This window comes from Dromiciops gliroides, chromosome 1 (genome assembly GCF_019393635.1).
Source record: "Dromiciops gliroides isolate mDroGli1 chromosome 1, mDroGli1.pri, whole genome shotgun sequence".
In the NCBI taxonomy this organism is placed as follows: Eukaryota; Metazoa; Chordata; class Mammalia; order Microbiotheria; family Microbiotheriidae; genus Dromiciops; species Dromiciops gliroides.
The window spans coordinates 389,267,337-389,287,743 of NC_057861.1; the positions used below are offsets into that span (position 1 = coordinate 389,267,337).

General features: G+C 38.1%; 1 protein-coding gene across 2 annotated transcripts in view; it reads right to left on the reverse strand.

The window, feature by feature from the left end:
• Positions 1-1,213: 1,213 nt before the first annotated feature.
• The window catches only part of LOC122735809 (regulator of G protein signaling 7 binding protein), a 126,499-nt gene continuing 107,305 nt past the window's right edge, over positions 1,214-20,407 (reverse strand). Inside the window, exon 6 of one of the 2 annotated variants that reach the window (XM_043977603.1) lies at positions 1,214-1,951. In XM_043977603.1, the coding sequence (XP_043833538.1) occupies positions 1,860-1,951 (92 nt within the window). In that variant the 3' untranslated portion in view covers positions 1,214-1,859. Of the gene's footprint in view, positions 1,952-1,994; positions 2,057-20,407 lie in introns of those variants that run through there. The other variant, XM_043977604.1, reaches the window with a different exon arrangement.

The window sequence follows — 20,407 nt, forward strand, 5'->3', positions numbered from 1 at the left end:
ACCATAAGTCCATGGAAGACTTCTGTGGAGGAACAAAGACCTAAATACACAATGGCAAACTACAGGGTTCAAAATTTGGTCCCAGAAAGCAGATGGTGAAACATAGTTCCCTCTTCTTGGGGAGAGTTAGGAGACTACAAGTGCGGAATGCTGCATATGCTGTCATATGTGTAGCTGTGTCATTTGCTTTTGCATAATTGTTTTTCTTGGTTACCAAGGAGAATTCTAAGGATGGTTTGGTACATTCAGGAAAAGACTATATGAAGAAACAAAAGACATCAACAAAATGTTAACTAAAAAAGAAAGAAAGAAAAGCACAGGGTTAGGTCAGAGACCGATCTTGGGAAAAGCTGTGTATAGCTCTGGTTCTTCCTATTGACAGAATAATATCATTCCTGTAGTATGGTAAACAGTGTTTCCTATGTTGTCTCCCATCTAGTTTAAAAATTTTCCAGACCCAGAAAATAAGGGAAAAGGAGGTAAATAGGAATATTTTAATTCAATGGGAATTTTTTTTTCCTGGGAAGGGGGCCAAAAAGAGATCAGTGGAAAATGGTACAATTCACACTGCGTTAATGGGGAGGAGGATCAGAAGAAGTTTCCTCTCCCCGTCCCATAATACTGCTTCATTCTTCCCATCTTTCTGAGAGTTTAGACAATAATTGGATCCTAAATGGGATCCAATCTAGGCTGGAAAGGATTGGCCATCTGGAGAGTCATACAGTCTACCACTCCCTCCCCAATTTTACAGACAAGGAAATTGAGACCTAAAGACGGTAACCGACTTACCCAAGGTAAGTCATCCAGTTTCTCTGACTCCAAATCTCATGTGCTTTTCTAATGATAAGACCACTCACTAAGCAAGGTCAGGGAATTTTCTCTCTCCATAGTTATCTCAAATGAGACAGGCTTTGCTTAACTAAAAAACTTTTTATTAACAATGTAAAATGTTAAATATTTTACAATCTGAGCTAATTCCAGCATGCCCTATACGAGTTAACACTATGCTGATGTGCAGACACCATGCTTCAAATTTCAATGAAAATGAAATGTGATAATAATTTGCTTTTATATTGGAGGGTAATTGTATAGTTGACTACATCATTTCCTAACTGGATTATGTCATTCTCCAAGAAGTTGAAAAAAGACACCATTGGATCAAAAGGAAATTAGTTACTCTTATGCTCATATGCATCATACGAAGATATCAGGATGATCATGTATTTACAAATTTTAATAGCCTCCATATTTTTTAGCATTACAAATTAAGATATTTGTATTTTGAAGCTCTTGGATAAATTCTGACAGAGTGGAAGACTAGACATGAATGACAGCAGAGAAAACAATAGGAGAGGAGTCAGTATAAGTTGTCTTAACAATATTACTTCTAGTGATTTAATAACATTGACCTTGAACACAGTTTTGTAATTTTAAATAGATTTCTATGTTTAAAGACTCTTTCATATATGATAAAGTATTAACATGAGACTAGTAAGAGCTATAATTATGCTACTGTACATAAAATCATTTGAAATTTATACAATACATAAAAAACTTAGAATGACTTTAAAATCATAATTCTTGCATCTAGTCATCGTATGGTTTAGAGCAGACATGCACTAGATCATCTAAAAAATCCTTTTAAAAACATCCTCCATTTTGAATCTGTTCTCTCTCTGGTTCTTGACAGTAATTAAAGTGGAAAACTCTTGAAAAGGGAGGGAAGAAAATTAAGGAAGGGGGAAGCATAGAAAACATAGTTGATAACCAATGACTGTGTGGTTTATCCATTTGAAAAGCAAATGACATCTGTTTCTTTGATGTTCTGGCTTTCTTGGGGGAATTTTATGGGCAATTGTTTAGCTCGAGATGAGGCAGCATAGACCAAAGAATCTTCTCTTCCGTCTTCTAACTAGTGGATAAGGAGTCAGGTTCAGGAGGCTGCTGTCATCTGTCATGAGGAAAAATGTATACATGAATGCACTTAGGTTTTTTTTCCCCATTTTCTTTTATTTTTCAGTTAATAAGCATTTGTCTGTTCTCCCTTCTATATCTCCTAAAAAAGAAAAAAAAAGTCTTGTAACAAATATTCCTAGTCAATCAAAAGAAATTCCCACATTTTCCACAGCCAGAAATGTCTGCCTCATTCTGCACTTTGAGTCCATCACCTCTCTGTCAGGAGGTGGGTTAGCATCATTAGAGTGTCGCCAGCACTTTGGAATTATGGCTGTTCATCCAATTGATCAGAGATCTTAAATCTTCCCAAATCGTTGTGTTTTGCAATATTGTTTTGATCATATAATTTTTTTCTGTTGCCTTTCTTTTGAGATTACCTCTAATCGACCCTATATATAGCTTGTAGTTGTTTGCGTATTGTCTCCCTCATCAGAATGTGAGCTCCTTGAGGACAAGGATTGTTTTTTGCCTTTCTTTCTTAGCAGAGTGTCTGACACATGGTAATTTAATAAATGTTTGTTAAATTGACTTGTCCGCTTCACTTTGCATAAGTTCATACAATACTTCTTAGGTTTTTCTGAACCCACTCTGCCATTTCTTATGACACAATGAACGACATTCCACCATAGTCATAAGCCATAATTTGTCTCCAAATGATGCGCACCCCCTTAGTGACCAGTTACTTGCTAACTTTATACACTTAGAGGCAAATCAGTGGCTTTCCTATAAAATAGCTCTAAGAAAAAATATCAACCCATTATCCTTTTCTTAAGAAGTTATAGCTTAGCAAGCAACATTAGATGGAACTAGGAAGGCAGTACAGAATTAGGGAAGACAACAGAAAGTTCAGCTGCGCAGATCAAATTCATCGAACAACCCAGTTGCTCAGGCTCCATTGGTTAAAATCCTCTTCACTTAAAAACCTCATTTCTAGAGCCCTAAAAAACCCCCCAAAACAGAGCTACCTCATTCCTCCCAGAGTAAAAACAATCCACTGTTGTTAACATATTGGAAGCTGGAAATAGGACATCTTTTATACTTAAACTTCCAACTAGTTAAGATACATAAAACAATGTAACATATTGTAATATGATGGTTCAGGGATGACTCATGCCACAATTAAAAACTGGAAGAAAAAATCATTTAACCTCATCATAATCATGAATATTACACCTTTCACCACCAACTTACTATATATATGCACATATATATGCATATATATCCCACTTAAATGCATAGTTAACATATTTGACATATTGAAGCTACCTTAGAAACTGGAGGATTTTTTGCAATAACTCCAAATCCTGGATGAATTTTTGGCAATCTCAATCCAGCAAGTAATTTAAGATACTCTGGCTTATGTTCATCAAATCTATAATAATCCTTTTATGAGGAACAAAGATCTTCTCATTTTCAGTAGCAGGTGTTCTTTATTAATAGTCTACAAAATATTTTCTATGCTTTAAAGGAGTTCAGAAGATTACTTGCCCCAGCCTCCATACACCTCCATATTGGACAAAATCTGGGACAGATACATGGCTTTATTGTTTACATATAAACAAACAGAACTATCTCACACACATATGTATATGTTTAGATATAGGTATGGATATAGGTATAGATATAGGTATATGTGTGTGTGTATACATACAAAATATATATGTTTCAGATATGACAAGATATACTTCAGGGGATTTAAGATTTTATCCATGTTATGTAAGCAATGTGCCGCTCACAATCCATTCATGGTTTTTTTCTCTATGTTCTACCACAAATTGGCCACAAGGGGTCCACCCACTGTTCTTAGGACTTAACGTATGTTCTCTTGACTTCTCAAAGATACTATTTTCTAAAACTGCTAAATTTGCAAAGTATGAGGAAGAAAAGAGGACAGAATGAGGAGTGTATCTGTGGGACAAAGGAGAAAGGAAAGTATATATGATCTTCTCATTCTTATGTCTTTCTACATGGGCAGGCATGGATGAGTTGCAATCTCCATCAGTGAAGAAAATATTTACACCAAGATCACAGATCCACTGGGGTATAAAAAACACCAAGAACTATACCACCATGAACAATCAATCTTCATTTTTAGGTGTGAGATATTTTCCCTTTAAGGTACTGCTCTTTTCATAATGCTATGACATATATATGTAATGAGAGGTGGTCACCACCTGTGGCTCACTTCTCCTTGTTCAGCTGTCTCTAAGTATCTAGCATTTGCTTACTCATAAGTGAAAGGAAAGTGATGGGAGAGATGAGATTTTGGTTGCTCAGGATCTCAGTAGAGAACATGCTCTCGATTAAGCATGACTTCTATTTTGAGAGACCTTTGGCCCACACTTGTGACACTTTCTTTCCTCAGACCCAATACTCTTATGATCACCTCCTATGGCTGAAGTGACACAAAAAACCCCAAGAATTTGGAGCAGCTTCTACACTGTGGGAAGCTCAGCACTTGGATCTGATGCTGAAATTCACAAAGTGGTGACCTACAGAAAGAGCTGTTTGAAATAAATGAGATGACTTGAAACCAAAGGAAAGCTCCACATGGGCTGAAATTTTCTCTCTGAACAGACTATGAGTGAGAAACAATGTGGCCAAGGTGGCAACATCTCTGGGTTAATCCCCCAGGACAGGTTTGGCACCTGGTGGCTAATGAGGCTGTTTCAATCCATGTAGTGGGCCTCATTTAGATAAAATAAACTCAAGAGCCTGTACCAACTGTGCCACAGCAGCAAGATCTCAAGATTCTCGTTTCTAAAATGAGGTTGATCTGCTTCCTCAGGGTTATTGCAGGGAAATAGATGCAGATATTTTATGTAGTGCTCTCTGCTAATGTTTAGGGCCTGTATTAAATTCAGCTACTGTGAGGGGGGAAAAGCCTGCTTTGAGTCCCAGTTCTGCCTCTGTCAATAACTATCTGTGTGAGCATGAGGAAGTCACTTCATGTCTCAGCCTCAATTTCTTCTTATAAAATAGGAATTTTTCCAGTCTAGGGCAGCTCAACTCAAGGGTTTGTTGTAAAGTGCTATATAAATATAAGATTATTATTATAGACAATAGATTGCTAGTGTTAGAGTTGAGTTGAACTTTCATGTTCTCTTCACCCCATTGTCCAAAGCCATTTTTTACCGGTGTGCCCTCCTCCCTGAATCCTGAGTCTCTGTTATGAAGCTGCTAGGCCTCCCTCCTCCAAGTTCTTCTCCCTTTCAAGGTGAAGTAACTTGGTCAAGGTCAGACAAGGCATAAGGATTAGAAGTAGGATTTGAACTCAGATCCCTTGGTTCCACAGCCAGTGCTCTTTCTATTGTATCTACTGTCTCCCCCTTGGGTGCTACTTCTGATCTTAGCTCCTATGTACACAAGGATGATATTAACTTTAATAATTCATATTCTAATTGTACTCTAAAGTTACACAGAACTTTTCCTATAGTAATCCTGAAAGGCACATAGTGCAAATGTTATTGTGCCCATTTTTTGGATGAGGAAACTGAGGCTCAGAGTTTTGAGAAGCTCAAGGTCATCTAGTTAGTAAGTGTTAATTTCTGCACTTGAAGTCAGGTATTCTGACTCCAAGTTTGGCTTCCTTTTCACAATCAATCAATCAACAAATATTTATTTAGTGCCTTCTATGTTCCATGAAATCCAGGCAATAGATTTTTATTATTTGGTCTTTGTATTGAATTGTACTATATTATATTAAGCTGCAAAACCTTTATAATAAGGATCTAGAAGTTAGTACAGATGAAGTTGTAAAATGTCTCTGGTGGGGGCAGCTAGTTGGTGCAGTGGATAAAGCACTGGCCCTGGATTCAGAAGAACCTGAGTTCAAATCCAGCCTCAGATACTTGACACTTACTAGCTATGTGACCCTGGGCACATTGCCCCCATCAAGAAAAGTCTCTGGTGTAAACTGAAAATGAATATATAGAATGATTCTTCAAAAAGTTATGTCCTTATATGTCAGATTGCTTGCTGTCTTGGATAGGGGGGAGGAGAGGGAGGGAGGGAGAAAATTTTGGAACTAGAAATCTTATAAAAACAAATGTTGAAAACTATCTCTAGGGGCAGCTAGGTGGCGCAGTGGATAGAGCACTGGCCCTGGATTCAGGAGAACCTGAGTTCAAATCTGGCCTCAGACACTTAACAATTAATTACTAGCTGTGTGACCCTAGGCAAGTCACTTAACTCCAATTGCCTCACCAAAAAACCAAAACAAAACAAAAACGAAAACTATCTCTACATGTAACTGGAAAATAATAAAATACTTTCATGATTAAAAAAAAGAAGAAGAAATGTTATGCCCTATGAAAGGTGTCCCTTTCACACCCACTATGCAAGAAATAGGCTAGAAAAATGAGCAAACAACAAAAACCATAATCTGCCCATAAAAAACTACTATGGTGACAGAGAAACTCAAGACACAAACTTAGAAGACAATGACTTGAAAACATTTACAAGCAAAGCCTCAAAGAAAAATGGACACTGGACAGAAGTCTAACAGAAGATCTGAAGAAAGAGATTAAAAAGAAGAGCAAAAAATAATGTAAAATTCAAATAAGAGCAAAGAGGAAAAAATAAGAAAAGAAACAAGAATAATGCAAGAAAATCATGAAAAAAGAATTATCGGTTTGGCAAAAGAGACATAAAAAGACTGAAGAAAATATAGAATTCGGTAGAAGCTAATGACTTAATGAGACATCAAGAAGCAATAAAACAGAGGCAGCTAGGTGGCGCAGTGGATAAAGCACCAGCCCTGGATTCAGGAGGACCTGAATTCAAATCTGACGTCAGACACTTTACACTAACTAGCTGTGTAACCCTGGGCAAGTCACTTAACCCTCATTCCCCTGCCAAAAAGAAGAAGAAGAAGAAGAAGAAGAAGAAGAAGAAGAAGAAGAAATGAAAAAAGTCCCAAGACTAAAAAAAAAATTAAATGGCCAACCCATTTCTCAAATGACTTGTAGGTTTTTGGCATCCAAACTACTGGATCTAGTGTGTCTGTGAGACTTTTGGGGTATCATCCACTGAACAGTTCAAAGATATGCATCGAGAATTACAAATTGTAACATTTTAACACTTGAAAAAGTTTTTTAAAAAAGGAAAATAGTTAAAGGAAGAGAATGGAGAGTAGAAAAGATTGGAAGAAGAGGAAAGATGGGGCAAGGAGAGCTCTAGGTTAGGTGGTAATGGTAAATTTGAATTATGCAGGATTGTGCCAAGTTTGGGAGGTCAAGGCAGCTAATAGGAGTAATGACAGAGCATCCTCATAGACACTGTTGGTTTAAAAAAATGCTTACTAGGGTTCCCCGCTGAAGAAAAAGAATAACTGGGAAAGAGAAATTTACAAGTTATACCTGGTATCCAGTCACATGGGCAAGGCTATGAGTGGACTCTGTAACCAAAAGGAGTATTCACATTAGAACATACTGCTGATTATTTCTAGGAATGCACAAGGATATTGAAAATATGTTGGAATTTGTGTCAAAATACACATATTTGGTGAAGAAGAGCTTCTGGCTGTAAGCTATAAATACCCAAGGTGACATTTTAATATTAGAATGAGTCACTGGGAGCCCTTACAAATCCATTCATTCATAAGACATTTACTGAGCACCTATTGTGTGGGGGGTACTTTGCCACATTTCTAGATTGAGCTTACCAGGCCTGTGATGGCTCAATAGCATAGACATCTTTCTCTACTTACTGGGGAACTTCCCTTAATGCTTGGGGCTTTCTTATCCTACTACGACCCTTTGCCATACCGGCCCCTTTCTTCCATCAATGAGTTCTTTCCAAAGTCTCAATTTTGGGGATGGGGCCAGGTCCACACAATGATGGAATGATGATTCCCCTCTAAACTCAACTTCTGACTATATGGGCTTTGTCACCATGACTCATCTGCCTTTTCATCCTGGAACTTTCATTAGCACCTGTTCATGCCTTTCTCCTACTAATATGTTTCTTTCTTTCTTTCTTTCTTTCTTTCTTTCTTTCTTTCTTTCTTTCTTTCTTTCTTTCTTTCTTTCTTTCTTTCTTTCTTTCTTTCTTTCTTTCTTTCTTCCTTCCTTCCTTCCTTCCTTCCTTCCTTCCTTTCTTTCTTTCTTTCTTTCTTTCTTTCTTTCTTTCTTTCTTTCTTTCTTTCTTTCTTTCTTTCTTTCTTCCTTCCTTCCTTCCTTTCTTTCTTTCTCTCTTTCTTTCTTTCTTTTTTTTTTTTTTGGAGGGGCAATGAGGGTTAAGTGACGTGCCCAGGGTCACATACCTAGTGTCAAGTATCTGAGGCCGCATTTGAACTCAGGTCCTCCTGAATCCAGGGCAGGTGCTTTATCCACTATGCCAACTAGCTGCCTCCTATTAATATGTTTCTTCTGGGGCCTTGATCTTGGCAACATTCAGGCCCTCTCTGTTTCCTTCTTCTTCAGGCTGTACTTTTGACTCTAAGATACACTGAACTCCTTCCATTCCCCAGTTTCATCCCCATTTTAAGTGTTGTTTTTCACAACTAGAATGTAAGCTCCTTGTTGAGGGAAGTGACCATCTTTTTCTTTCTCTTAACTTTGTACCCCTAGAAGAGTGCCTAGCACATAGCAGCACTCAGTAAACACTTCCTGCCTGTCTACCATTAGGGTCACTTCAACTCTGGTTTAGAGTCTAGATTAAAACAAAGAAGATATGGGGTTAGCTTGGAGAGAACCTAGAAAGACTTTTTTAAGTCCATCCCAGTTTGGAGCAGAGGATTCTGCAAAGGCTATGTTGGTACACTGAATTCCTTTTTTCAATGAACTGTGGCCTGTTGTCTCTTTCAAGGGTTGTGAACTTTGGACTAGTAAAGATAGAAAATGTATCAAAACTGAGGATAAATGAAGAGATGTTAAGAGAGGAGCTATCTGCCCTTAGTTGGGTGGACTTGGATGGATTCCATCCTAGGACACTAAAAGAAATGGTAGCTTTGATTCCAAGTCACTGAAAGCTTGCTGACAATGGGAAAGCTACCAAAGACCTCAAGAAAGGCGAGTATTATCTTGACTCAAAAAGGGAAGTGGGGGTCAGGGGGCTCCATTCCTAGCAAAATAGTAGAACACTTTATTGAAGGGATGGGTTTGTGAGCCTTTGAAAAGCTGGCAGTTGTAAATATTAAGGACCAGGAGGCCGTCCCAAACTAACCCCATTTCCTTTCTAGAATAACCAGACTCAAGAGGATACTCTAGCCATTGTACATTCACCAAAGCATTTGACACTCTCTCCTGTTACTCTTGTGGAGAAAATGGTGGCCTTTGCCTTGTAACAATCAACATTTGCATCAGTAACTTAGACAAATAAAAGGCGTGCTTGTCAAATGTGCAGATAAAGCTAAGCTGGGAGAGATCGCTAACATGATGAATGATGGTCAGTATTCAAACTGATTTTGACAGATGAGAATGATGGACCGAATCTAATATGATTAAATTGAACAGGAATAAAATCAATCACACTAGTATAGGAGTGAAGAAGCATAACTAGATAATAAAGCTCATGAAAAAGACAGGGGTTTTAGTGAATTGCAGGCTCAATGCAAGTTGGTAGTGTGGCATGGAGGCCAAAACTAAAATGCTGATCCTATTATTAATGATGGAACATGTTACCCACCTCCTGATAGAGAGGTGAAAGACTCAGTGCAGAACGAGACTTTTTTTTTTTCTGATGTGGCCAATGAGGAAATATGTTTTCTTTTATGATACATGATTGTAACAAGGGTTTTGTTTTCCTTTCTTTTTCAATTTGGGTGATGGGGGCAGGGGAGTGGATTTTTGCTGCTTGAAAAAGAAATAAAACTTAATTTTAAAAAAGGTAACCCCATCCTTGCCTGCATCAAGATGCACAGTGCTCAGGAGGAATAGTGTCCTGATCATACCGCATTTGAAATACTGTGTTAATTTCTTGGCTTTACTTTTTATGAAGAACAGAGACAGACTGGAGAGTGCTCAGAGGGCAACCAAGATAGCGAAAGAATTGGAGATTAGACCATATTCATCAAAGAGGGAATGAGAATTAGTCAAAGAGGCAAAGAAAAGTTGAAGGGGCATGTTAAATTTCCTTAAGTAATTAAAGAGCTGTCATGAGTAAGAAAGACTAAAAACTTGTTCAACTTGACCCCATAAAGCAGAATGAGCTGTAGAGTTACATATTTAGATGTGATATTTTTTTTCCCCAATAGCATTTTGAGCTGTCCCAAAGTGGAACAGGCTGCTTCTGAGGAGAAACCTTCAAAGCCACAGCTGGATAGCCACTTTTCAGCAAGACTGAAGACGGAGTTCTTGTTCAGGTACAGATTGGACTAGATCAGCCCTTTCTCTTGCAGTTCTGATGCTGTGATTCTCTAACCCTGCCTAGGACTTTTCTGGGGGGTGGGGGAGGGTAGAGTAGAGATCACATTCCATTCTTAGTCTTGCTCTACTCTGGACTTGTAATCTTGGAAATGACCCAATTCCATTCCATTCAGTTCAATAATAACTTTTTAACACCTAGACTAGGTGCTGATGACACAAAGACAAACACAAGAAAAGCCTATTGGGTGTCAGTGTGTGTGAGCTAGAGATGCCCACGGGCCCAGCATGGACCTCACCAGCTCAGGCTAGCTCATCCCCAACTCTCATCCTTCAGTGTCCCACATTAAGGGACTGGGTGGTGTCATTCCTTCCTGGGTAATACCATGTCACATGACTGTACTCCTAAAAATAAGTGATATTTTTCTGACAATTTGTGGACAGTTTCTTGAGACAAGCTTCAGAAAGAAAAGAGAGGAGAAACATTGGAGATTTACCTGTTTGTTTCCTCAAAAGTTATTTTACTTGTTTCTATCAAAGTCAGATGTTGTTGGGGTTTTTTTCCTCCAGTAAGGGAAAGTCCACAGTTCAGAAAGTGCAAACTGTTACCTGCTGTGGGTGCAACTTCTCTCCACCTGTGTTTTCCCATATGTGCCAGCCCAGAAATGCTTCTTCTTGATTTTTAGATGCCATTTTTAGATGATTACAAGGATGTGAGAAACAAAATGCTCAATTCAAAGTGCTGATGCCTACATTGGCTTTGCCAGTTGCTAGTTCCCTCCAAACAGGTAAATTACTTGTATATCGTTTGTGTTGAATTGTTTTTACAAACATGTGGTTACCCCCACCCTAACAGAATGTTAATAGGGCAAGGACTGTTTCATTTTTTACTTTATTTCCCCAGCATATAGCTTAATATGGGGTACAGAGTCGGCTCTTTGTTAATCCTCAGTGAATTGAATCCAATCAAATTTTCTTCATCACCAGTTCTGAATCTCATTCTTCCTAGACTCAGCAAACTGGATAGGTCAAGGTAGACCGTATTTGTAGCATGTAAGTTCCATGTGGTTAAAATTCTTGCCTTTGAACACCCAGTGCCTTATATATAGCAAGTACTTAAATGTTTTTTTTTTAAATGGAATCTAGACTTAATTTAGGGGTAGCCAGTAGTTCAATGGATAGAGCACTGGGCCTGGAGTCAGGAAGACTGCAAATCTAGCCCCAGACACTAGCTGTGTGACCCTGGGCAAGTTACTTAACTTTTTCTGCCTCAGTTTCCTCATCTGTAAAATGATCTGGAGAAGGAAATGGCAAACTACTCTAGTATCTTTGCCAAGAAAATCCCCAATGGGGTCACAAAAGGTCAGACACAACTGAGAAGGATCAACCATACTAGCTACAATAAGAGATTAAAAACAATTTTTCCATTTCCCAAAGTAGATATTGTCTTTGCTTCATACTACTCTGTAACAGTATCACAGGACTTCACATTTAGGCTGGAAGAGGGTCTCACAAGGTCAACTTTCTCATTTTACAGATGAACAAACTGAGGGTCAATGAGGTTAAGTGAGGTGCCCAAGGTTTCACAGGAGGTTAGTGTCAGGGACAGGATTCGAACTCCAGTCCTCTGGCTCCAGACCTAACCCTTTCTCCTGTATGTACCAGAGAACCCTAAGCTTGCACATGTGAAAGTATCACAAACACCCCACGACATTGCGTTAATTGCCTCAGAATTTATGAGACCATGAGCCTGCCTTTCAGGCTTGATTCATTTCCACAGACTAGCTTTGTTGAACAACAATGGGCACTTAGAGAATGTTCGCCCTTCGCTTTTCTCTTTCTCTGACCCTTTGTTAGTCACCTTGAGGGCTCTCTGCAGGCTGTTCTATTTGTAATCCATTAAACACAGCAAGACGGTTATAATTAACGAAGCTCCCAACGGCACTGCCACTGACCCAGAATGTGGGACAAAGGAGGAGACAGAGTCTGCTAGAAGAGCAATGGGCTGGGTCCTAGGCTCCGTCCGTCTTTCCAGGCTCATGGAGAGAGAACAAGGACACCTCCTGCACCCTTTCAGTCCTGCAACTGTTTCAGTTTTCCAAGGAGGAAGTTATGAAGCATCTACCAGGGAAAGAGCGTTAGTTTTCAGTCAGAGGGTCTGGCTTCAGATCATGACACTTTGAGCAAATCATTTTGCTTCTCTGGGACCCGGTTTCTCATCTGTAAAACAAAGGGTTTAGGCCAGGTAGATCTTTATGCTTTGATTGCTATGAATCCAAAGTATACCCATCACTATAATCTCTGGTTCCTGTGTCTTTCCTTGGTGCTTTCTTCTCCACTGGGGAAGCAGCTCTAAAGGAAATAGGGATGATCCAAATAGGGGATCCAAACAGAATATGAAAGATAGATAGATGATAGATAGATAGATAGATAGATAGATAGATAGATAGATAGATAGATAGATGATAGATAGATGATAGATAGATAGATAGATAGATAGATAGATAGATAGATAGATAGATACATACATACATACATACATACATACATACATACGTACGTACGTACATACATACATACATACGTACATACATAGATGATGGATAAATACATTGCCAGGTAAATGTTAAGATGGTTGGAGTACTGGGCTTGAAGTCAAGAAGACCTGCATCAAACACTTAACAGCCATCAACCCCTCTCAGCCTCAGTTTCTTCATCTGTAAAATGAGGAGTTTGGACTCCTCTATCCAGCTCTAAATCTAAGATCCTGTGATCTTATGACAATAGACAATGATGGAAACTAAGAGCATTTAGGAAGAGTGGTTTGCAGAGAGGAGTATAACTTTGGGTTGGATTGCTATCTAGAGCTATCTCCTACAGCCAAAGTACAAGGAGGAAGACATATTAGGAGTAGACTTTCCTTTTCCTCCTAGATTTCCTCTGCCCCCAAATATGCTCTTGGGGGAGAACAAAATGAAAGAGAAATAAAAACAGAAGAAAGAACACGGGGTTTTAGGAATGAATGACTTTCACCAAGTCAGATGCAGCAGAGAAATATTCACATTCTGCAAAAAAGAATCAGAATATTATTCCTGATCATCTTACTTCACCTGTCATCTTTCACATGTCCCACCTTTGACCCATTCTGACTCTGTCACTCTCAGAATGTCCCTTAAACTCTCAGTGTTCTATATGGTCCTTTAAGACTATAAGCTGCAGAGAAGGTGCTGACCTGCACTGGGAATTCCCTATGTTAGTAGTACAGTCTTTATCCTTATCCTTCACCTTCCATAAAGCAGCACTGGCCATGACCATAATCAAGTGGCCAGAAATGGGTACAGCGAATGGCACAGGGGAAGCTATTTCTGGGTCCATCCAATCATGTCTTCACAGTAATATTAAATCTGACTGGGCTCTCTAGTCAGTCAACTAACATTTATTAAGTGCCTATGTTGTGCCAGGCACAATGACACATGACTTTCTCTGCCTAGTTTCTGTTGAAAGTATTTTCAGAAAGATTTTAAGTTAATTGGTGTTACCCACCCACCTACTACCCTCCTACCCCCATTTCTATGGCCTCACTTCCCTTTCAATCTGGCTCTTTATCAGTATCTCTCTGTCATCTAAAGATATATATCTTGGTGGGAGCCAAGATGATGGAGTACCGGATGGGACCCGAGTGAACTCTCCCAACATTCCCCTCCAAACAACTTTAAAATAATGCCTCAAATCAAATTTTGGAGTGGCAGAGCAGATTAAATATAATTTTATCACTTTATTTCTTTATTTTTATTTTTTAAAAATATGGCTAACATAGAAACATATTTTGCATGATTTCACATGTATAATTTATATCATGTTGTTTGCTATTTTTAGTAGGAGGGGGAATGGTGGGAAGGAGGAAGAGTCTCTAGAACTCAAAATTTAAAAAGAAAATAAAGTTAAAAATAAATAATATTTTTAAACAAAAAAAAATACGTTGCTGGAAGCTAATAATATATAGGAAAAAACCAGAAATCTTTTTTCACACAAATTGTCTCTTTTCTGCCCCTTTCCTACTCCTATGAACAATGCTAAGGTTTCACTTCTCTCCCTGAACAAGCAAGAGTAAGGGAGCATAGATGCCCCACAGTTCTTCCCCCTGATACTCATCCATAGGACTATAGAGGTAGAGTTAGAATGGACCCTAGAAGTCATATAATCCAACCCCCTCATTTTACAGATGACAAAACTGAGGCCCAAAGTAATAAAATGATTTTTTTTTTAGGTCACACAGTAAGGGGAAGAAGTAAGACTTGAAATGAGGTCTTCTGACTCCAAATTCAGTCTTTTTTAACTTCATCACACTGCCGCCTTCAAAAGCCTGTCACTCACCTCTGAACAATTAATTCTCTCCCTGGTCTAACTTTTTCCATCCTCTGGCATGTTCATAGTTCAGGCCCTGGGTATGATCATCCACTTAAATGGCATCCTAAAGCACAGGTCTGATCATAAAAAAAAAGTCCAGTGGCTTCCTATTGCCTCCAAGAGCAAATACAAAATGTTCTATTTGGTATTCAAAGTCTTTGATAACTTTGTCCCCGCCTACGTTTCTAGTTTTCTTAGACCTTGCACCTTGCCACGTACTCTTCCATACAGTGACACTGGCCACCTTGATATTCCACCAAAAAAGATACTCCGTATCTTGGCTCTGGACATTTTCTCTGACTATACCCCGTGTCTGCAGTGCTATCCCTTCTCTGCTCTAACTACTGACTTCCCTGGATTGCTTTAAGTCCCAATTAAAATCTCATCTTTTACATAAAGCTTTTCCCAACTTCTCTTAATTCCATTGCCTTCCCTCTTGTTAATTATTTCCTATTTATCCTATATACAAGGTGAGCCAAAAGTCACAAAGGGGTTTCAATATTTAATAACTCCCTTGTTTTTTGTTTTTAATTTACAATACCATAGCATCATATACAACATATAAAGAAAATGAATTTACATCATGAATGAAAAATAAAAGCTTGTAAATGGTGAAAAATAAAGAAAAAAAATTTTCAAAAAGCTATTAAAACATCATGACTTTTCCCCACCCTGTATAACTTGCTTTTTATATATTTGTTTGCATGTTGTCTTCCCCATTAGACTATAAACTCCTTGAAGTTAAGAACTGTATTTTGCTTCTTTTTGTACTCCCAGTGCTTAGCACAGAGCCTGGCATATAGTAGGTACTTAATAAATGTTTATTGATTGACTACTAACTGATCCCTGAAATTTGCTTTTTCTTCCACTCTACTTCTTGGAATCCCTCACTTCCTTCAAAGCTCAAATCAAATGGCACCACTACCCATGATACCTTTTCAGATTCCCCCTACACCTGCCAGTATCTCCCTCATAAAACTGCCCCACATTTATGAAAAACCTTTGACAAAGAACAACATTAATTTGTGCTAGAAATTCTACAATGGATGGGCATAAAGGGACCTTTTTTTCTATTATAAAAATTTCTATCTAAAACCAAAAGCAAGCATTACATTCAATGTGGATATATAGATACATATATAGCATTTCCCAAGAAATATAGGAGTGTGGCAAGGATGTCCATTTTTCCCACTCGCATTTGATATAATTCTGGAAATGCTAGCAATACTAATAAGACAAGAAAAAGAAATTAATGACTGAAATTTAGGTAAAGAGGAGATGAAACTAACCCTATTTGTTTATGACATGATGTTTTATTTAGAAAATCCTAGAGAATCAGCAAAGATTAAACTGAAACAATGGCTTGAGCAAAATTGCTGATGTCAAAATATCTTCACCTCCCCCCAAAATCAACAGCATTTTTACATAACAGTTACAAAATCCAAAAGGCAATAATAGGGAAATACCATTCCGATTTACTACAAAATGCATAAAATATTTGAGAGTTGGTCTATTAAAACACATTTATTACTTGCATAAATTCAACTACAAAGTGCTCCTTGAAATAAACAACTCAAATAGCTGGATGAACATTGTGCTAATAATTCAGCTGGGCTGTGCCAATATAATAATAAAAATAACAATACCATCAAATGATGCTATCAAAGTTCATCTATGCTTTTAAGTATACCTATCAAATTATCAAAGGGTTATTTTGCAGAACTTAATAAAATAATAACAAAAATCATTTAGACAAATAAAAATATTTAGAATGTCAAGGGAAATAAGGAAAAGATACAGGAACAAAAGAGAATTAACCCTTAAAGACTGTGAACTATGTAAAGCATCAAAACCATCTAATATTGGTTTTAAAAATAGATCAATGGAACAGATGAGACAAGGGAGAAGCAAAAACAATGGGATTCAACAACCAAGTGTTTGATAAATGGGAAAACATAAATTAGGAAAGAATTCCCTATTTGGGGGAAAAAATTGCTGGGTACACTAGAAAACAGTTTGTCAGAAATTAGGCTTAGACCATATTAGACCAAACATCCTACTCCATATTTCATAATACATTCTAAATAGATACATGACCTTAATATTAAAGATCATATTTTTAAAATTAGAAAGGAGGCAGACAATATATCTTCCACAACCATAGGGAAGAGATATATTCTTCAGTAAACAAGGCATACAAGCAATTACAGAAGATAAAAAATTTTAAAACTTTGATAATGTGAAGATGAAAGGCTTTTGCACAAATGAAATTAATGTACCTAAGATACAAAAGGAAGTAATGAAGTGGGGGAAAAAATCTTTCTATCAAATTTTCCTGATAGGGGTATATCTAGATAAAGATGAATGGATAAAAAAGTAGACAGAATGGTAAATGATCAAAAGCAATCCCCAATTAATAAGTGACGTGAACAAACGGTTCTCAAAATAAAGATTGCAAACTATTAACAACTAAATGAGAGAAAACTAAATGATTATTAATAAGAGAAATTCAAATAAAAAGAACTCTAAAGTTTTACCATATGCCCGGCAGGTTGGCAAAGATGATGAAAAATTGGGATGATTAATGCTGTAAGTATTATGGGGAAAATGGCACACCAATGCCTTCTTGGTGAAGTTGTAAATCAGTACCCTTATTTTGTTTGCTTGTTTGTTTTCTTTTTGTGGGGCAATGGGGGTTAAGTGACTTGCCCGGGGTCACACAGCTAGTGTCAAGTATCTGAGGCCAGATTTGAACTCAGGTCCTCCTGAATCCAGGGCCAGTGCTTTATCCACTACGCCACCTAGCTGCCCCCAGTACCCTTATTTTGGAAAGCAATAATTTGGAATTATGAGAATAAAGTGACTAAAATGTCATACCCTTTGACCCAGAGATTCTATTACTAGGCTTACACCCCAAGGAGGTCACTGATAAGAAGAAAGTTCCACTATCCACCAAAATATTAATAGCAACACATTTTACTTTAGAAGAGAATTGGAAATAAAATATACAACCATTGATTGGGGAATGGCTAGACAAACTTATTATTGTGCTATAAGAAATTACAAATATGAGAAATATGGAAAGATCTACATGAAGGAAGCAAAATGAAGTAGGTAGAGCCACAAAAACAAAATACACTTTGACTATACAATGTAAATGGAAAGAATACACACACCACACACACAAATCAAAAGTGAATGTTGTAAAATTACAAAGAACAAACTTAGTTCCAGAGAGAAATGTGAGAAGACACTCTCATCCCTCTCCTTTGCAGAGGTGGTAGTTTCACAGGTGTAGCACATTGTGCATATTTCCAGACTTTTTGTGATTTGACCATTTTGCAGATTTTTCTTTCATTTTTTTTGTTTATAAAAAGCATTATTTGTTAATTGGAATGACTGTGGGAGGAGGAAAATTTTGGTGATGTTAAAAAATAACACCAATAAAAAGTAATTTAAAAAATCTGACCCTGCATTTAGTTTGCATATACTGTGTATATACTTCTACATGGACACGTTGCTTCTCACACCAGAATGTAAGCTCTTTGAGCTACAGGGTCATTTCACTTTTGCCTTTGTATCTGCAGTACCAGCCATGTACCTGGCACACAGTAGGTGCTTACTTAATAGATGCTTGTTGATCAATTTGGTCATTGATTGATTACTGTCTTCTGTACTGCCCTTACTGCCTGACGATACCTACACTCATGGAAGGAGCTTTCAAAAAGGGAAAATGCTTCTGTCTATGGTCAGACTTTTCTTACTTTAAATATGTTGCCTTTTTCATCAAAATACTGGGAAGGGTCCAGCCACATGATGTGTTAGAGAGAATCAAGCTCCTTCCCTCCCCCTCAGGCACTCCATCAGGCAGATGCTTCAGGCCACCTAAGCCCCCATGCATTTTATTTTCTCCCTTACCCCTTCATGCTGCTCAGGCAAAGCTCTTCACCACTCCCTTCATCTGTTGTTCTCACTCCCACCTCTTCACCTTCTGTCACACTGCTCCTTCTGCCTGGAATGCTCCCCTAGCTCCTGCCTGCCAAATTCTCTCCTTTCCCTCACTAACAATATCACATCCTCCCCTAACTTGCATCATTCCTTAAGAGGAAAGAAAGTGACAGATTCTCTCTCTCTTTGTGTGTGTGTGTCTCTCTCACTCTGTCTCTCTCTTTGTCTCTGTCTCTCATCTCCGCAGCCATCATTTCCTCAGCTCCTTTTCCTATCAAAATCCAACTGACCCTCCCTCATCATGGATGTTCCAATTATGTATACAGAATGGGCTACCTGTTATTAATTCATAGCCTGTGCTCTTTCTATGATTTTTCTCCCTTAGCAAGTACAGTTGAGAGCAGATCTACACATCCATTTGAAGCTTGCTTGTTCAACATCCCTGAGACCTTCTTACACTTATAGATGTTGAGGACTCGGCCAAATTGCCTTTGTTTTTAAGTAAGGCCATAACTAGTCATAACTAGGACAAATTCAGTGGAGGGGAGGGGAAAGCTACAGAAGACAGTGGGGAGGCTATGTTGAAACAGTGGACAGTCCCACCAAGGAGGAGACAACCTATCTCCCAGACAGTAAGAATCCTTTGGGAGGTGAGGTTTATGTCAGTATTGTTCTGTGCTTTGGGAGCACTTAGAAAAGATATGTGGGAAGGGTGACTAATTAATAGATTTAAACAATTTCAGTAAGGAATCTTGACTCCCCTTAGCCTTATTTACGTGATCCAATTATGGGAATGTCTTTGATCCAATTAAGAAAGAAGTTTCTATTCACTTTTGACTAGATTGAAAGGGGAGTAATTAAAGAGAGAATAATTGGTTTTAGGGAAAAATTCTCTGTAAGTATGATCTGGCATTAACATTATTATTGGCCTTTGGCAAATCAAAAATTCTAAACTATGTTTCTTCATTTTACTTTGCTGTGGAACTTTATCTTTTGCTTCACAATTACTATTATGTGAAAGGTGGAAGTCCCTTGTAAGACAAAGGGTATTCTGATTAGTGAAGGGAACTCCCAGCCTCTCTCCTAGCAGAAAGGCTTTCGTGTTACTACAATGTCTCTGACAGATTTGGGCTAAAACATATAGTTTTTCTTCTATATTAGTGATAGCTCTGTTTTTAAATAATTTTCACTTGTTTGTTCAGTCATCCTAATTAGATTAGGATGGCCATCCTAACTTGGTTCCTACTCACTTTCTCAGTGCAGTGCCTTGCATATAGTGGCCCCTAGTTCAAGGGGCTAATAATAGCACCTAGCTCACAGAGTTATTGTAAAATGCTTTATAACCTTTTAAGTACCATGTAAATGTACGGCATTGATGACAATAGTGACCAAATCAAGTGGATGATATTTACCTCTTGGGATCAGACAGACTTTACTTAAGGCTTCTCAAGCCACCATATTCACTAAGCTCCCTGAGAGCGTGGGGTTGTCTTATTCTTTGGGGGGGGGTCTCCTATAGCACCCAACATGGTGCCTTGTACATAAATATCTGTCTGCTTGAAGACTACCACATTCCCTTCTCCTCATTCAAAGGTCATCTGGAAAATTTTCCATCCTTACTGCTAAAGGGAAACCAAACTTACAGGAATCATAGATTTAGAGCTAGAAGGGACCTCAGAGGTCAAATTCAGCTCCCTCATTTTACAGATAAGGAAAGTGAGGCCATGGAGGTTAAGTGACTTAGCTAATACCACACAGCTAGTAAGTGTCAGAGGTGGAATCTGAACCTA